We start from the raw sequence: 18,989 nt of genomic DNA, 5'->3' as shown, positions 1-18,989 counted from the left end.
CAGATTAAAGATAATTACTTAGTTGACGAATAATTTATTTCCATTAAATTTCAATAAAATCAAATTTGACTCAAACATTAAACCAAACTTTTTAACTGACTCAATATGATTACAATAAGTATGCTATAACTTTAACATTTTATTGCTGTTTTCTGTTTTCACATTAAAGTGAGATATTCACAATTGTGATAAGCATAGAAATATAGACAATAAAATCATAATACCTTTGCAAAGATATAATGCGATTAACATTATATCATGTTTGACGCATGTGCCTGATGCTTTATATTTAATTAAATATTCTCTTATTATGTGTTATTGGTTCAACTTATATCTTCTTTAGTACCAATATTCTAAGATGGAAACAACTGTCACGCTTATTAATAAAAACCATTGCTAAATGCTGCATACTGTTCTATAGTACAATTATTCCTCATACTTCATTTATTTTTATATCCTGAAGTGTGAAAAGCTCTTCGGTGATGAAATATTTTTCTAAAAATCGACATTAAGTATCTTTACATTCAAATAAGCGTTTCTTTTAACTATAATAACACAAATCACACATAAATAAGATATGACATTATTTCAAAGTAGCGTCATATTGTTATTCTTCGAAATGGTACACAACACTTTTTTGCGACACTAATATTTATTAAATTAAATGAATGAACAAATTGTTTTCGTTATGAAAGTAATATCCTTATTTAAAAACCTACTGTTGAGGGTAACGTAAACGAAATTCTGACAATTCCTCTTGTCAAAAATTGGTAAATATCACTCACAATCTGCTTTCAGTTTCCCTTTGTAACATTGAGTACGAGATAGAGCGAAAACTGAATATTAGGCTGATATTACACGCGTCGTACGATGAGTTTGTCGGACGTGCTGATTGGCTGTCGGATAAAGAATTTCCAGTGTCCCTAACATTTTCTCTAAATATCTTAGAAATTCCCTATCCAACGGCCAATCAGCACATCCGACAACGATTGTTGAACAATGCATTTAGTACTAGCCTTAGGCTTGTTCTACAACATATTGTAAGTCGGAGAAGGATGTTGGAACGCAGTCGATGGTCCAATGAGAGAATTTATTTTTTGAAAATGAGTTCTGCTCATTGGACCATCGATGAGTTCTTCTCACTGGACCACCATCGACTACATTTTGGTATCCAACATACGATGTATTGTAGAACAAATTTTAAACGGTATGTCAATGACTACGTTTAAATGGAATCTACAATAAGAATTTAAGACATAAGATTTAAGAAATTAACTAACCATTAATTTTTTTCGATTGTGATTGGTCAATTTCTTAAGACATAAGGCTTAAGGCACTTATTGTAGACTAGAACTTACACAACAACGTTAATCCAGTTTAATTAGAACCGTAATTAGTGAACTCTGGCATCCGATTAATATATTCTCTCAGATAGGAAAATATTTTATTGTTACTATACCGGATTAGCATAGCCGTGTAAACAAAACATAGACGGGAAGGTCCTGAAAGCCTATATCAGACTATGGATTAGAGATTGAGATTGAATTGAAATTTGATCAATCAGTGCAAAGTTCACTAAATTTGAATTCAGTTAACATTACACTGATTGGTCAAATTCAATTCAATCACAATCTTCAATCTATAGTCTAATACAGGCTTTCGTCCTAGTCTATAATAGATGTTTTAAGCCTTAAGCCTTAAGAAATTGATCAATTACAATCGAATTATAGAAGAATAATCAATTGTGATTGGTCAATTTCTTAAATCTTACGCCTTAAATTCTCATTGTAGATCTCATTTAAAACAGGGTCTATGAAAATTCAAACTCTAAATCTTAAGAAATTGACCAATCATAGTCGAATTTGAAGAGAATAATTAACTGTGATTGGACAATTTTTTAAGACTTAAGGCTTAAAATATCTATTGTAAACCAACATTTATGACGTCATTGATGGAACTAGACGCTATTGCAGCACATTGCATGCTAATAACCGAACAATATTTCAGTATTGTTAGCACCAGTCAGTATTGCCAGTGTCGGAACACACTCTATGTTGTTCGTCCATGGCACGTCATACATTATTAGACAGCGCACTCTGCAATATCTTAACAAATAGGGAACGAAATGAAACTTGTGTGAGATCTTTGTCATATTCTATATGGGAGGAATAAAAAAGGAAATCTAACCTAATCTAGTGGTTCCTGATCGAACTCACTTCAGTATTTTCATCTCTCCATACTTGACAAGCCTTGCAGTAGCAAATAGTATATCTGCGAGAATCGAAACGTCGCCCGCGTTGAATATCGAGCTTTGTTGTGTGGAAACTTCAAGGTATATTCGCGTTTCTTCACTCTTGTGTGCAACGTGTTCTGTTTCCCGATCGGAAAACAAAACAGTTTATTCTTGATCCTCGACCTCCTCGACTAAAATCAATTAACGAGTGCGATTGGTGATTGATGTGCAAAGAATAGGAACCACTTTTGGTAAGTTCCAGAGATAATAAACTTGACACCTTTCGTCACGTTATATTTCTATGCGCTTTCGATCCATTTTTCGATTGTGGAATTTTTGCATTTCTTTCGTGTATCTCGACCTACGCCATGTAAATTTTTCGAAGAAATTTGTCAATATTTTTGTTTGAATATACTGAAAGCAAGTGCATTCTGTACGCTAATGATATATACGAGGCCATCCAATATTGCTTCATTATTTGGCCAAGTAACGTCAAATATTAACGAGCTAAAATGCTGGAGAGACAAATATATTATTTTCAGTTAACTAAATATATTTGTAAATCGCATTGAAGTGTCCGATAAACATTAATGAAAGGTACGTGATGAAATGCCTAAATTGTAATCTTTGTTACCTCATTAATCAATCTTGTAAATCATAGTATCTTGAATAGTTAAGTTACTAAAAAGGATTTGATGTGTTATTGACAATACTTTATAAAACTATAGGATGTTATTAAATTATAATAGCACGAAGCAAAACAATCTTGTTTCTAATCTATAAATAATACTGTAAGAATTGTATTTGTCGCTTTGTGCCATGGATATGTTTTCTTCTAACCTTGAACGACATGCAACTGAACTTGCTGTAACATGAAATATATTGTCAATGTAACAATAATATTAAGTTACATGTCTTATATTTTGTAATCAGTTAAAATCCTATGAATAATTTTTGTTTAAAAATTGCTTATAAATATTCTTTATCCGTAAGATACATAATATTGTTTTAAATAGGTAAAATAATCAGTTTTTATCAACAGTAAAATATTTAAGACAATATCTGGAATATCTCAATAATTGAGCAAGTTTAAATTAATATGTATGTATATATGCATATGTAATTTGTTTCTCAAAATGTTTAAACATGTAGAAATAAGTATCTCTTTCTTCTTTAGTAGATGTATAGTTTTCTTTCTCTTTGGTATGGGTAATTGTAATTAATATAATTATGAACTTAATTTATATATAAATTTGAAATAGACATGTTTTTGTAGATAATGTGTAATCTGCTTAACTGTTAGGTTAGGTTTCATATATTGGGATGTTAGGAGCTAATTAAAACTGATTGATAGTTTTCTCATTATTCACACACATATATGTATTTATTGAATGCTATTTAAATCAATATTGAAGTGATTTTTTATTTATATAAATACATGTCTGAGAATAGAATCTTTTTAATGTAAAAATAAAACAATAACATCCAACAAATTATAAGGGAATATTATATTTGCAGTGATATCTGTTTACATTGTGGACAATATTATACATTGTTTACATTTAATACCAGAGAAATGATAGACAAATGATCATAGTGTATATTCATTTTGCCATATAATATATAAACAATTGAGACATAAATTATATCCGAGACAAAGGTGATACATACAGAAAAATGGACACAAGTGAGGACACACTCTCGCGACAGGCATTCAAAATCCTTTTCCTTCGATATGTCGTTCTCTGGCCAAATATGTAAAAGTGATGTCATGTGGACGCCCACTGAAATCGTTTCTCTCTCATTTATCCTGCCGGCACATACGCATTATATCGTTTTTCAAATGGGCAAATATCTTTTTGAACAAACGCGCGCGTATTTCTCGTAAACTTCGTAAGTTTAACAATCGATGATTATAATAAAGCTTACCTAGTTAAGCGGGATCTACAATGAGAATTTAAGGCGTAAGATTTAAGAAATTGACTAATCATAATTGATCTTTCTTCTATAATTCGATTGTGATTGGTCAATTTCTTAAAGATCTTTCTAGAACTTAAAGTATTTTATTGTAGACCGGGACTTAAGCAGGATCTACAATGAGAATTTAAACTCTAAGCCTTAGACTAGGACTTAGTCCCGATCTACAATAGATGCTTTAAGCCTTAAGAAATTGACCAATCACAATCGAATTACAAAAGAAATGTAAATTATGATTGGTCAATGTCTTAAGTCTTACGCCTTAAATTCACATTGTAGATCTTGCTTTAGGACTTACGAAGCGTTTTATATGTTAGAATTTTCTTCTCTTTTTCTCGCGAACTGTCGAAACTCTCGGAATTTATATGAATTTCAATGTGCATATTAGCGATAAGAATATTAACGGGAAAATAGATGGATAGTAACAGTTAAATGAAAGTGTAGAGTTTCGAAATAGTGTGCGTGCGTGCATCAAATTCATGATCCGATGTCGTTACGTAGTTGGAAGTCGAGTTGGAGTGGACGCGCGCGCGTCACGTCGGAAGAGGCACCCACGCCGTGTTTCGCGCGCATAAAGCTTTACCTGAGAACACACGCGTAGGTAGCGTAGGTAGACCAAAATCAAATCCAAAAGTAGCGTGAGTCACACTCGTAGCTTCGCGCTATTCCTAGGTAAAAGCATGTACACATACGCTTGTTAGTTCACATTTAACCAGTTTCTTCTTTAACAAAGTCTGTACATATGTAATTCTATTTCGATTTGGCATTAGATTTTCGGTAATCGAAGGTAAAAGTAGTAGTATCGGCAATTAGTCAAAGTAATATCGAACATTACATCGGCCAGATACTTCGAGGGAACGCACACGATCGCGATATACATATAGAAATTAATGTTCATAAGCCGCTGACGTGCTTGTTTCGCTTCACTTAGTTTCGTCAAATTAGCTAATCCAGTAATGATAATCGATACATCGATACGTAAAAATGTTGAACTACCGTAGTTACAGTAGTAGCTGCAGCGCGACGTATCATAATGACCTCCACCTCCATGTTTCTAACTATTTTTGATAGTCAACTTGGCTAACTTTAGCAACTTTCGTCGGTGGCCGGCTCTTCGAGTTTAAGCTCAGTCTTCCATCGAGATTCTATCGACGCGCGCAACACTCCGATAGTTCATTATTGTTTAAAATATCGGTACGGTGCAACAGCGATAACGTTAGAACATTATATACGTACTCTTATATGCCTGTCTCGTCGATTTAAATCGTTAATATTATATATATATATATATNTCGAACAGTTGTGTACATATATATATATATATGTACACAACTGTTCGACACAAAGGCATATCGAAGTATCATCGAAACATTGAAAAATGTATCACGATAATAATATCGCCATCGTGATCGTAGCGAATGCGCAAACGCTCGAAGAAACATGGCGACGATTAACAATATCGACATCGGTCTTTCGATCGTACGTTTTTTCGTAACGCCGTGTTTTACAACGCGCGAATTCGATTCGTTAATTGTCACGTTGGTTGGTTGATAAAAATACTCATTAAGGGATATCCGACAGGTGGTTGCCTAAGCTCTGATCTACAATCAAACATACCAAACGATGGTCGACTACTACAAAGTACTCGAAGTGCAACGGACTGCTACTGGTGGTGACATTAAAAAGGCGTAAGTTCAAATTATCCGTTAGTTTAATCCTTTTGTTTAGGCTCGGAGCAAATCATATGAAATAATGAATATACAGTGATTGCTTGGTGATTCAGTTTTGATATTGTCCAATAATATCGGGTGTATCGTAATTCTACGCTAATTAAATTTCCGACATATCTGTTTTGTAGATATAGAAAATTGGCCTTGAAATGGCACCCGGACAAGAATCCGGACAATTTGGAAGAAGCAAATAGAAGATTCAAGGAAATTTCCGAGGCTTACGAAGTATTGAGCGACGGTGAGTAGTACTGATTTACCGATGATTTATTTATTAGTCATTTATTGACGATAAGAGAATAATTCCTCTTGGATGTGCGAACGAAAATGCTATATAGTTCTTTTGTAATTGAGAATTTTTATCTCACTAAGAAATGTTTCTTCATTGATGAAAAGCGCACGATAAAAACGCACGTGACCCTGCAATGCGTATCGATACTTAATATCGTTAGATTCTATAGAAACATCCGAATTTTAGAGTTTAACAGCTACGGTTAAGCCGCCGCTTTTTTAGCAGGAACATCAACTAATAACTTCCTTTCGTAAATAGACCGCAAATTGTAGCTTCTTAGAAATTTGTGAGAACGAGCACGAGCGAAAAGTATATATTCGTGAGTGAAAAGATACATATAAAAAAAAAGATCGGGGCGATATAGAAAATCTTTCCAGATGTGAAGAGACGTACTTACGATCAACGCTTATATCAGAAGGCGGCATCAAGGCCCGGCCGTGGATTCACCTTCCGGAGTTTCTTTGATTCTCCCTTTCAACGATATTTTGGTACCATTTGAAAAGAATACAATTTGCAGAGTGATCAAAGCATTGTGCACTGTAGTTTTCTTTTCTTTTTTTATTTACCTTAATACTACAGAATGCTACAGAGTACTTTTTCGCGTCTTATATTGAAAGAATTCAAATGCAAACCCCGTAAAAAATATCCAACGCGACAAAGACGCGAGCGACTAAAATATTTGAAATTTTAAACGTTCGAAAAAAAAAATTACGCGTGTATGCTCTGTGTGATATATAATTTGTATAAATATCTTCCTATTTATGAACGAAGACGATTTCGTCGAATACAAATAACGAAAATATCGATATCGCTCTAATTTTGTTATCTATTTGGACAATGACAATGTAAAAAGATTTCACGAGTTTTCCCATCTAATGTCATGCCCGAATAATCACGCGTTGCAGTTAACCTTGCCTGCATCATATTGTCAGCGTGTGCTAACAACTAGCGAATTATAACTATGTTGGAAATCATTCTCAACGGAGCGTGAAATTCAATTATATATATTATAGTGTAAATGATCAAAAAGATTCATGATACATGATAAATTGTCTCTAGTGATAGTGTGTCGCTCTTTATCAAGATTTTCCCTAGCATTATATTTTACATTACCAGGCAATATTGGACTAACCTTTGACAAGTCTTGCGGAACTCGCTTGTTGGATTTCTATTAAAATGAACAGGAGTGAAATAGCGAGCTTGAGTTAAGAAAATTAACGAAAGTTAAAAAGTAAAATATTCGTTTGGAAATTTTCAGAGAAAAAGAGACGAGTTTACGATCAATATGGCAAGGATGGTCTACAAATGCCCGGGGGTAAACGGCGCCACGGAGATGATTTTGATCCGCACTTTGCTGGCACGTTCGTCTTTAGAGACCCCGAAGAAGTATTTAGAGAATTTTTCGACGGTATGCCATTCGAAGATTTGTTTTCCGGTAAGATCCACCATACCTCACTTGAGGCTGGATATATTGAAATGAAAAATTAAGCATTAAACACTTAAAGCATATCAAACACATCACGATCGTTTCGTGCCGAATTTCACAGGATTTCACGGTAGCGGTCCTCGGAGAGGAGGTGCAAATAGACACAATTATTCGACTAATAACAGTCTTAGTACTTCTTTCTTCGGGCCCTTTGGATTTGGCTTTCGTCTACCGTTCGACGATTTATTGGAAAGCGCTGGTACCCCTACAAACTTCACTTCCTTCGGTACTTTCACCAGTTTCGATGGCATGAGTGGCGGCACCTCCATGAAACGTACCAGCACCTCGACTCGCTTCATTAACGGGAAGAAAATTACGACCAAGAAGTAAGTCATTTGGCATTTTAACCTTTATCGTACGTACATACGTATACGCGCACGTGTGCGTATGTATACATGTGTATATTAAGAATACAATAATATTACATATTGATTATATTTCTATATATAACTACTATCTCTTTTTTCTTCGGTATGTTTTTTTACAGAGTTTTTGAGAATGGGAAAGAGACAATAATGTCCTACGAAGATGATGTACTCAAGTCAAAAACGGTGAACGGCGTGCCACAGTCAATAACGTACAGTTAAATCATATCTCATTCGCACGATCTCTCCTCCTTGGCAATTAAGAAATTCCTGTCGTTACTATTCAAACACCTATAGACGAATATCTGCTATCTCAAACACTGCGTTAGCATTCCCAGCTTCTTCCGCTACACTTTTCATTGTTTATCATTGTCAGATATGTTCTTAATGTCATCTTGTCGAGATCGATTATCGATGACAGTGAGAGGCTCTCTAAAGTTTGAGCGCGCGATCGGAGCATTAATAATTATTAAAATTTATATGTGAAGTAACAACCAAACCGACTCTCACGAGCCTTTCCGACATTCTGTTTGTTTTATGTGTGTATTAGGTTCGACGAAGCATCGACGAGTCGTCAAGTCTGTGAGAACATCAACGATAACACGATGGGTAGCCATAGTTCGAACGCGGCGCACGACTATCTAAAAGCTAGCAGAATAAAGACGCATCATCATCCGCACACGAGTAAGAAGCATGATAAAAGTAAGAGAAAATAATTCTTTTCGCCAAGTTCCTTATGTATTCACACAAGTTATATATGCGCTCCTAATATACAATAGACTTGATTTGTGTAAATTTTCAATTTTGTCATTATCTCTCTGTCTATCTATTATCAAACATTGTCTACTATCCCATGGAAATAAAAAGGCAAAAAAGTAATGTTAAAATGAAATATCAACTTCCTAAGAGGGAAAAAGTAACTTCGTCTCTGATGAATAACTACTAGTCTGGCTTAACATATCGACATGTGTGTGTGTTGGTTCGAGCTCTTGTTAATAAAATATATATTTCAAAAGACAACATTATTCGTTAGCTTTTGGTTTGTAAGAGAAACGAGGCAACTTATTATCTGCTATCGTTGGACCGAGATCCGTTTAGCTTTGTAAAAATAAGCTCTTTGAGTTTATTCAAGCAGCGTATGTGACTGCACGATCGCTTATCTTGCGAATCGGAATTCTACAACTTGCGGATAAAACATTTATTCGTGGTGTCTGTAAAGCTGGCACGATGTTTCAATAACTTAAAAAAAAATGGTGGTTCCTGTAGTACTTTTCCTAGTTGTACAGTTCCTGAGAAACATGAAAAGAATTTCCGCATTTTTAATATTAAATATAAAACATGGAGGTCGAAGTATACATGGAAAAGGATTGCGCTCTGTTTTGTGTTTCTTGCGTTCTCTCTTGCTTTTTGTGCGCGAACGAGAGAGAGAACGTCGAGATATTTGTATATCTCGTTGTCGTCGGGATATACAAAACACAGAGTGTATAATTTTCTATGGCCTTCAGGTGCTATACGATTTGTCATTGGCTACGATAAATCGAGAATGAACTTAAAACCATCTTAAATATAAGATTCGACTATGAATGCCGACTGCGTATACTTCGACTCCCATTCCACACACTCGATCTAGATACGTAGGCCCGTATTTTGAACTCTCTCTTATCGATAAAAATGCCTCTAAAAGTGGCTTGGGAACCACCTAATTGGCTAAGGAACCACATTTAAAGTTTTATTTTTATCGATAAAAGAGAGTTCGAAATACGGATCGTTATGTCTATGTCCTGATCTACAATAAATACTTTAAGCTTTAAGCTTTGAGAAATTGGCCAATTACATTCGAATTATGGAAGAAAGATCAATTATGATTGGACAGTTTCTTAAATCTTACGTCTTGAATTCTCATTGTCGACCCCGCTTATGATCTGGACCGAGCGTTTGTCTTTATTTGAGGAGTGAGGCTCGAGTTGCACGTAGAAAAAAAATGCACTCCGCATTTTGTATTCCTCTGTTCTTTTTCGTTCATGCGTAAACACGAGTATAGACCACGTGAATGAAAGAGAATGCAGGGACATGAAGCAGAGTGCATCCTTCTCCACGTGTATCTCAATCCCCGCTTCTTCGATAAAGGAAAATGTCCAGTCTAGATATATTATATCTACGGTTACAAGTATTATGAAACAATAACTACGAGCGCACATACTGGTGTATTTATGCGTTTTCTCTCATATAAACAAATACATTATTCCTCTCTTTCCTTCACTATATTCATTCTTATTCTTCTATTTCCCCTATATTGTTCCTTCTTACAGCGCTTTGTGACAGAGAAAGTATCACTATTAGCATATATCTGTCTTTCGATCTTGGCTTCAGCTCTCCGATGGCAGTGTTCATGGCAAATTTGATTGGATGCACTAAAGTTTTTTCATAGCCTGTTCTTATATTCAAAGATCTTAAATACATCTTCACTAGGTCTGGATCCCTGATTAGCGCTGATAACATGTTCGCCGAACACAGTCCAGATAGGTAATGTAGCTGTAGCGTTCTTGTTCGCGTGGAAAAATGCAGGGAGATCGATCAATCCACGATCCGAATACATAGGAGACCTATTATATGAATATCAGAACTGATATCGCTCATATGATGAGCGGTATCACGTGATAGCGGAGAATAAATTCAATTTCTCCCAATACTTTCTCTAAACGTTACAAATAGATCTACTTACACATCACTAGTAACACTGGTAATGATAATAATGGACCATTTGACGGAATTATCGAGAACAAAAGCATAGGAGGGGGTGTTTGGAGTATGTGAGAGCGTTAAACGGATCACATTCGTAGAATCGCAGAATAATTTTTAAAATAACGGGTCATTTTTTAGCCATCTCGCAGCTGTCACGGCCGCCTGAGTGATGACTGAGAAATGACTTGTTATTTCCGAAATTATTTTGAAATTCTATGTAACACATCGGAGATACCTTGTCCGTTTGTCGCATATTTTACAGATTGCAGAATTACGAAACTATTATGTTTTTTCAGGGAAAAGTAAAAAAGTAAGACTATATATCGCGAGAAACTTCTTGCATGTCATTTCTCGCTCATGACATCGTAAAATTGATATGGCTGTCGGAAAGAGCAGTCTTAAAAATGTGGAAAACTCTTTTAATTTTGATCAGGAATTGTAGGAAGTATTACAGAAGAATTACTGTTTCTTAGAATTATTAAAACGTCATGGCAGTTTCACAAACATTTGTGTCTATGTAGCCGTAGAATCCATGTAACCGATGCTAATTAGCCGTTCGCTAATTTAATCCCCCATTAAACATAGGTTACCACAACTGATTTACACATATTTTGGAATAATAAAAATATCTTATCTCTCATATCGGTTAATAATAATAGTTGAAAATAATTTATTTCTTGTCGCTGCGTATTATTGTTACTGGCTAGCGTTATTTATCGACTTAAGTTATAATTAAATATGCCGTTCAAATTTTATTAGACACATCGTATTCAGCTGTATGTTTCCTTCGATTAGTTATTTACATATGTGTATATAATGATAAGAATGTTATAGAAAAATATGTTATTAATATGCATAAACATCGTAAATAAATGTAAATCTTTAATATGGGGCTACGCAGACGGCAAAGGTAAAATTATAATTGTTTACATGGAGAAATAAATTAACGACAAAGAGGTACGCAAGAAGTAATATTATGTCCATTTTACTGCGACAAAAGAATAGCTACAAAATTTGCTGGAGATGAATGAAATAAAATTAGAGAAAGTATACGAATTATATAAATGTCTTGGGATTTTTTATAAATTATTAAAGAATACAAAATTAGGATTGTATTGTATCTATATACAATATACTGATTACTGATTAATGTATATTGTGGTGCTGCTGCTATCTGCTTGTTATTGAAAATGAAGTTTTCTAAATGAAGCCTACACACAGATGTGTATATAAGAAGGCAGTTGACAAATTACTTCTTTCCAATTGAGGCAATTAATGCTTCTACTTTAGCAATATATTGCTCCTTTGCCGTTTTTGGTTCCATGTTCTTTTTGCCGTTCCAAGCATCCCATTTTGCTTTTCCTTTAAAATCCAACATACCTGGCCTCCCTAGAAAATAAAGTAAAAAAAAATTGGTCAAATTACGTTACGTATGAACATGTTTTAGTAATGAGCCATGATAATAATATGAGAATTTTGCAAAAAATTACCTGTATTACAATCACCAATGGTGGATTGTTTATATAATGCATATAATTCGAGTAGATCCTCATCTGCTGGTGGTGCAGCTAGTTCTTTTACTGCTACAGCTGCTGTATTAAATCTCTGGAAAAATAAGTATTTTTGTAATAACTTCATTATTTAACAAATTATAGCTGAATAAAAAAATATGAAAATGCATAATTTTTATAATAATTTGTCGAGACAATATTTATGATTATTCGATATTCCTCCTTATGATTATCGATTTTTCTCCTTTGTCGACATTTGATTGATATAAAACGGACTACTTTAACTGCTACGTAATGATTGAGTCGAGTAGCCGATAAAATTAACGCACGATATGAATAACCTTAACCTATTTTAACATTACGCAATTGATCGTGCCAACGTAAACACGTCTACAAAAGTAGAAACGTTTGCAAAAACCGAATGACAGAAACATCATTCTACATTGATTTATTCTTCCATTTAACGTGAACAATTGGATGTAACTAAAAGAAAAGACCAGCTCCATAATGTCTCATTCGCGTAAAAAATATAGAATTATAATAAAAATAAATTAGTTTTGATTCGTTATCCTTACTTCGTCCAAAGACATAATGGGAAATTTTCGTTCGAAATTCTCGATGTTAACTACGAGGAATCGCACAGGAGATTGTAACACACTTGCGACAGCGCTGTTATAAAAAAATAACTAAGTACTCTATATACGTGGCGTACGTGGCTATGTACATCGATTGAATGTGGCAATTAATGTTTAACACGGCTATTATTGATTTTTAGAACTAACAAAAATATCGATAAACCGTTTATTTTCGCTAATTTATTTGACAATGATACAGTACATAAAAATATGGGCGATATTTGCCGGTTGTAGATAAAATTATCTAAATAACAATCCTGATGAATAAATAAATCATCTTTATCTTTATCTAGTGGAAGAAATACAAAATACATTCATCTTCATTTTAGGTAAAAAATGTTATCTCATCTAAAATTTAAATGAAATGACGTTATGGTCCATATTCTGAACTCACTTTTTGATCAAATGAATTAAATAATATGGACTTAAGCGTTAAATCCGTATCAGACTAGAGATTGAAGATTAAATTTCAACGAATCAACATTTCGGTTCGTATTCTTTGGTCTGTTCTTTTTAGCTACACTGCAGAACAGGTGCAATAAGTTAGGGCGAGACAAAATATACTTATTTCCCTCTAAGTTATTTCATCAGCAGTGGAACTAAAAAGAACAGACCATTAATTCAATTGATCAATCCAAATTAAAGGCTTTTTCACAGGACGCGACAATGCTTGCCGTGCGGCAAGAAACGATGCGATAGCCAATCAACATGCTGTTTTTTCACGAGAACTAAAAGTTTATTGGCTGCCGCGTTGCTTCTTGCCGCGCGGCAAGCGTGCCGCGTCCTGTGGGCAGAAGCTGTTAACCTAGCTGATGGTGATGGAGACGAGCCTTAAGAGCTATATTCGGAGAGTACGCTGTCAGCGCTAACACGTAATTTCATCTTCGTCCCTCATTAGATGTACGATAAGGATAGATTGATTTGTTAGCGCTGATTAGCGTTAATAGCGCACTCTTTGAACGCACCCAAGGTCGTGTCACCCATAGTTAGAGAAACAGAAACAAACATTTTAATCTATATGTTATTTCTCTTGACAATCTAAAATGCATGATAAAGTTAATATTGTCATAATTTCAAACAATATTTTCGACGTAATTATTTATTTTTACATGACCTATTCTTTGCAACATCCTATATATTAGATTGAAGATTTCTAATCTGTTATGATCTAAAATAACAATTATTAGGATTACGTTGTTATAAAATTTTTATTAAGTTTATTTTGTAAGTTTCATTATTGATTATACATTACCATCATTGTCTTTATACCGCGCTCTGATTGGTGTATTTCCACCCATTTTAAAAAATTCATCAATCAGAAGGTAGTATTTTAATCCAGTAAGCAATCCAGCGCGAAAACAAGCATTGTGCGTCGCTGGCTTTACACTAGCAGAACTCTGAGGGTGCATTCGAGGAGACGCTATTTAGCGTTATCATGTTATTCTTTCCTTGTACATGAATAAAGACTAATAAAGATAGAATGACGCTGTAATGCTAAATAGCGTCTCCTCGAACGCATCCTGTGCTGTTCTCATCAGTTCTTGTTCAGTTCAGTGCAGTCCTAGTGCAGCTAAAAAGAATAAACCTTTTGTTTTGCTCTAACTTATTGCACCAATTCACAATGCTGCTATAAAGAATAGACTACATGTGTGAATGCGTACATCGTGAGGTGCGATGTTATGTGATTTTTTATATGGAGTATTAATTTATATGTTGTCAGATCATAGTGGTGAGAATGAATAACATGGATGAGGAAGATGAAGATATCGTGATAGAAGTACGTAATAGAAGACTTTGTTTTATAAAGATTTATGAAGTACAACTTGAGAAAAATTACATTGCTATTATAAAAAGAGATGATCATATCATACATCGCAAGTTACATTTCGGCAATTATTTAGTTTAGCTATATCAGCACAAATATCGATAAAATTATGCTTATTCGACGCGTTTTTGCACGAAATAAAAGAACCTGGCAGAAAAAAGTGTCGCTCTACCCCGCGAAATGAGTTATTAATCGTCAAAGTTGATGATTTGACAGGTTAGGAAACCTGTCAAATCGATGAATTGTTGCGATATGAGCATGTTTCGTAGCATTAAATAAATATAAGTATTAAATCTTCGCCTTACTAAAGTGTGCGCGATGAGTTTGTTTTATATTAAAATGAAAACAATGACTAAATAGCAAAGGCCCCTAATTCATATAAGATACACCTTTAAAACTTTAGTTATATTTAGGTACACTTCAAACTTAATTTTTTCGTGAATACTTGAGAGTTATATCGAGTGGCTTTACCACGCATTAGTGGAGGTGTAACACTACACATATTTCAAGTCTGGCGAAGAAAGAAAGACACTCTCTGGTGTTCCCCTTATAAATAATACATGTTTATATTAAAAAGGAAACACAGGACACAAAAGTGCCATTAATTGAGAAACGAGGGAAAATAACAATCAATACATATGATTATTAAAAAATTTTTTTAAATTTTTATTGTAATATATATTATTTTTAAAATGACTTAACTTTTTATTTGTATCACAGGGTAGTGCCCTTCACGAACATCTGTCAAAATTTGGCTATACAGACTTTGAAAGTGTGTTCATACCTAAAAGAGCATATTTTGAAGAGGACCGTTCTTTAAATATTGTAATAATCATATTCTGTGACATTATTCTTTTTCTTTTGACAATGTATTTTATGTGATACAAATTATATAACATTCTGTTTTCCAGGATGTTAAAAGTATATTGAAAAAGGTTTATATGCGGCTATTTTCTCTTTATTCTTATATAACACAGGTATTTTTTTTAAGAACAATTATACATAATTATTCTCATTGTGCATATTAAATATAATTATATTTCGCAATTTATCTTTTGCAGGAAAAAAACATTTCTAGAAATCAGCTAAGCATTATTTTTAATGCAGATGTTCTATTAAATGATCATTCTTCCATGATTAATAATATTCTAATTAAGTACAGTAACAATTCTAAAAGGTAATTATTATAAAGTCTTTTTTACTATTTTTATAAAGTACTTCTAAAGTACACATATTTGTCTTGTTTTTTTTATTTATGAAATGTTCTGGAAAAATTTGTATTCAATTTATATCTGAAAAACTAAATAACATTTTATATACGTATAAAACTGAATCATTTAACAATAATTAAAATTGGACAAATGTCAAGTTAACACTCAAATTTTTCATTTTGTTTGTAGAATAATATTGCAAGACTTAATTGTGAATGGAGTTATATTAATCTCTTCGACATACATTTTATTACGTAAAAGTAAGATTTTACCAGCATTATTTGCATCATCTGTAATTTGTTGTGCTGGTTACTTACAACGTTTACGTTTTTGTGCCACCCAAGATTTAAAAAGTCTTATATCATTGCAAAATGAACTGTTTGTTATGTGTAAGGAAGGTCTTAAGATTTTGCGGAATGTGTTCAGAATAAAATTGGGTTTTAAAACACACGTACAGCAATTTTTGTAAGTTTATGATTTTACAAAAGATCAATGATATATATACGCATAAGTTTACTTAAAAATACTGTTATTCTCTTATTTTTGTATTAGTCATTTTCTAGGAGAAAAATTGCAATATCTGCAACCTTTAACAGAAATTTTATTAAGGTTTTTGGAAAATATTTCATATATTTATTATGAATGTACCTTATTGATTGCGAAATTAATACCATGGGACATATTTAATGGAGATTTATTTACAAAATTTGAACGTAATTCATTTTGGGTATTTGGTGAAATTAACTATCAAGTATTAAAGGTAAATAAATAGTATATATACATTATTATATTTCTAAATATGTATGTTTATAAAGTTCCTTTTTTACAATATATTTTAATTTCTTCCTTACAGAAATCATATCATACTTATCTTCTGGTACAATCGGAAATGTTATATTTATTAGCTATTGCGTATGACAAAAATACCTGGATAAGTTATTGCCAAAAGATTCCCGAAACAGAATTGGCCCATATAATTCATATTTTAGTTAGATATTTGGCAATNTCAATAAAATAGTAAATTCTGCTAAACTTTTAGCTGTGCTAAATTCTTTAAATGCTGTGTCCAATTTTTGCATCAGTATCTTCGCTGTTTCACTACTGATACCACTCTCTTGGCTGATGCAGTCATCGATGTTTTTAAATATTAAAAACACCTGATTATAGGCCAATTGTAGTTTGTAAGATGCCAAGTCCAGTTGGACGGACGGATTATGCCATTTAGCTATATCTCGTACTCTAACAAGGAAAAATCTCATGTAATTTATCACTTATAATTAAAATAAACATAACAGCGCTGCCATCTAGTCACCGGAAAAGAAGAACAAGAAAAGTGAAATAATAGTGACTGCTTCTTCGCAGAAAAGATAACAAAATTTGACCTCTCCGATATCAAAATAATGACTTTTGTCAAATTCTGAGTTATTAAGGCTATTTAAACAAAAAAATAATATTTACTCATTTTCCCAAGTTTATTTTTGGATAACTCCTATACAGAATTCTTCTCATAATACGATTTGAAAGTTCATAACGAGGAAAGACTAAAGGCATGAACGATATAAATACACTTTCGGAACAGTTTTAAGAAAAACGACAGAAATAAATAAATAAATAAATATATATATATATGTATATAAATGTCATTATTTTGATATCGGAGAGGTCAAATTTTGTTATCTTTTCTGCGAAGAAGCAGTCACTATTATTTCACTTTTCTTGTTCTTCTTTTCCGGTGACTAGATGGCAGCGCTGTTATGTTTATTTTAATTATAAGTGATAAATTACATGAGATTTTTCCTTGTTAGAGTACGAGATATAGCTAAATGGCATAATCCGTCCGTCCAACTGGACTTGGCATCTTACAAACTACAATTGGCCTATAATCAGGTGTTTTTAATATTTAAAAACATCGATGACTGCATCAGCCAAGAGAGTGGTATCAGTAGTGAAACAGCGAAGATACTGATGCAAAAATTGGACACAGCATTTAAAGAATTTAGCACAGCTAAAAGTTTAGCAGAATTTACTATTTTATTGATAGCAAAATCAGGATTTAATAGCCTGAAAGGCAATCAACCTATAATTGATCATATTACGATAGATAAGAATCCTGATTTACCTGTGAATTTCGATTCAGATCCAGAGATTCTTGACGAAGTATTTGAAGAATATATCAAAGAAGAATACTTGAAAAAACCATTGTGTGAAGAAGAGGACGAATATTCATTAGAACAATATAAATTAGATAAACTTTTGATGAAAAATTTTATGAGCGAGTTAAAAGAGGCTTTATTCGACAAAAGAAAATCTATGTCCGAACGAGAAACCAAAGCGCTACGACGTATATATAAAAATATATCAGAAAATACTGCACTGAATAATGAGGACAATATATGTAAAGATGATCAATTTATACCTATTCCACCATCAATGCCTCCTCATTGTTTATGGTCATCCAACAATATTATACCCAATGCAAGTCACGAGAAAATAGCTTCCTCCAGTTGTAAGATTATAAGTGATGGTTTACCTATAAGTGATAATTTACCTATTCAAAAAGAGGTTGACAAATTAAATGAAGAATTAAATGAAGAATGTAATCTTTTAAAGCCATTAAAATATAAAAACATTTCCAGTATGTATTCTACTGAAACTTACGAGGAAAAAGATGATGACGAGTCCCTTTCATGTTTGCCACAGATTCTTTTTGAAACTCAAGCCGCGCAATATGTCATGAAACTACCATGTGCCTTTATACAGGAGGAAACATTTATGGGGAGTGGTGAGAATTCCGAAGACGAGATTGTAGATAATGTGGTCGATAAAAATGATGATGATAAAAATAATGAAGATTCTCAATAATAAATATATCACATTTGGATTAATAATTATTGAATCATTTTGAATGTGTGTATCTTCTTATTTCAACGTATTTTGCAAATTTCCGAATATGTATTTTCTCGCTTCTGACGTCATTAATCAGGA

General features: G+C 33.1%; 4 protein-coding genes across 13 annotated transcripts in view; 2 read left to right on the top strand and 2 right to left on the bottom strand.

The window, feature by feature from the left end:
- LOC106751760 (desumoylating isopeptidase 2) overlaps window positions 1-824 on the bottom strand; it is a 5,351-nt gene extending 4,527 nt beyond the window's left edge. Inside the window, exons 1-2 of one of the 3 annotated variants that reach the window (XM_014632816.1) lie at window positions 720-824; window positions 225-495 (exon numbers count right to left, since the gene is read on the bottom strand). The gene's annotated coding sequence lies outside the window, so the exon portion shown is untranslated. The remainder of the gene's footprint in view (window positions 1-224; window positions 496-719) is intronic. The other 2 variants (XM_014632815.1, XM_014632817.1) reach the window with 2 other exon arrangements.
- A 1,220-nt stretch (window positions 825-2,044) lies between these two features.
- Window positions 2,045-10,287, top strand: LOC106751805 (dnaJ homolog subfamily B member 6-like). Of its 7 annotated transcripts, none has more exons than XM_014632977.1 (8): window positions 2,045-2,484; window positions 5,792-5,898; window positions 6,069-6,178; window positions 6,607-6,717; window positions 7,488-7,664; window positions 7,777-8,041; window positions 8,203-8,266; window positions 8,631-8,760. In XM_014632977.1, the coding sequence occupies exons 2-8, from the start codon at window positions 5,834-5,836 to the stop codon at window positions 8,664-8,666; spliced, it is 828 nt and encodes a 275-aa protein (XP_014488463.1). In that variant the 5' UTR covers window positions 2,045-2,484; window positions 5,792-5,833; the 3' UTR covers window positions 8,667-8,760. The 7 variants fall into 7 exon arrangements, with proteins under 7 accessions (XP_014488463.1, XP_014488457.1, XP_014488462.1 ...); XM_014632971.1 differs by having other exon boundaries at window positions 2,046-2,484; window positions 8,203-8,292; window positions 8,631-10,287; XM_014632974.1 differs by lacking the exon at window positions 2,045-2,484 and adding an exon at window positions 4,611-4,807 and having other exon boundaries at window positions 8,203-8,292; window positions 8,631-10,287.
- A 1,267-nt stretch (window positions 10,288-11,554) lies between these two features.
- Window positions 11,555-13,046, bottom strand: LOC106751806 (putative acyl-CoA-binding protein). Of its 2 annotated transcripts, XM_014632980.1 has the most exons (3): window positions 12,909-13,046; window positions 12,313-12,427; window positions 11,555-12,211 (listed from the first exon to the last, which is right to left on the bottom strand). In XM_014632980.1, the coding sequence occupies exons 1-3, from the start codon at window positions 12,921-12,923 to the stop codon at window positions 12,072-12,074; spliced, it is 270 nt and encodes an 89-aa protein (XP_014488466.1). In that variant the 5' UTR covers window positions 12,924-13,046; the 3' UTR covers window positions 11,555-12,071. The 2 variants fall into 2 exon arrangements, with proteins under 2 accessions (XP_014488466.1, XP_014488465.1); XM_014632979.1 differs by lacking the exon at window positions 12,909-13,046 and having other exon boundaries at window positions 12,313-12,460.
- Window positions 13,047-14,515: 1,469 nt separating this feature from the next.
- On the top strand, window positions 14,516-18,892 carry LOC106751747. Its single transcript, XM_014632800.1, has 9 exons — window positions 14,516-14,745; window positions 15,514-15,618; window positions 15,705-15,770; window positions 15,855-15,970; window positions 16,194-16,469; window positions 16,557-16,764; window positions 16,858-17,021; window positions 17,133-17,140; window positions 17,779-18,892. Exons 1-9 carry the CDS (start codon window positions 14,704-14,706, stop codon window positions 18,864-18,866), a joined length of 2,073 nt encoding a protein of 690 aa, XP_014488286.1. The 5' UTR covers window positions 14,516-14,703; the 3' UTR covers window positions 18,867-18,892.
- The last annotated feature ends 97 nt before the right edge of the window (window positions 18,893-18,989 follow it).

The sequence above is a fragment of the Dinoponera quadriceps genome, unplaced genomic scaffold (genome assembly GCF_001313825.1).
Source record: "Dinoponera quadriceps isolate SergipeBrazil2010 unplaced genomic scaffold, ASM131382v1 scaffold179, whole genome shotgun sequence".
Lineage (NCBI taxonomy): Eukaryota > Metazoa > Arthropoda > Insecta > Hymenoptera > Formicidae > Dinoponera > Dinoponera quadriceps.
The sequence above is the reverse complement of the archived record's forward strand: the minus strand, read 5'-3'. Positions and strand labels throughout refer to the sequence as shown.

Excerpts from the sequence above, each read along its gene's own strand:
- LOC106751805 (XM_014632971.1), top strand. The coding sequence starts at position 5,834 with ATGGTCGACTACTACAAAGTACTCGAAGTGCAACGGACTGCTACTGGT. Across the intron at positions 5,899-6,068 it reads GGTGGTGACATTAAAAAGGC|ATATAGAAAATTGGCCTTGA; the intron begins GTAAGTTCAAAT and ends TCTGTTTTGTAG. Across the intron at positions 7,665-7,776 it reads ATTCGAAGATTTGTTTTCCG|GATTTCACGGTAGCGGTCCT; the intron begins GTAAGATCCACC and ends CGAATTTCACAG.
- LOC106751806 (XM_014632979.1), bottom strand. The coding sequence starts at position 12,460 with ATGAAGTTATTACAAAAATACTTATTTTTCCAGAGATTTAATACAGCA. Across the intron at positions 12,212-12,312 it reads CATTGGTGATTGTAATACAG|GGAGGCCAGGTATGTTGGAT; the intron begins GTAATTTTTTGC and ends TTTATTTTCTAG.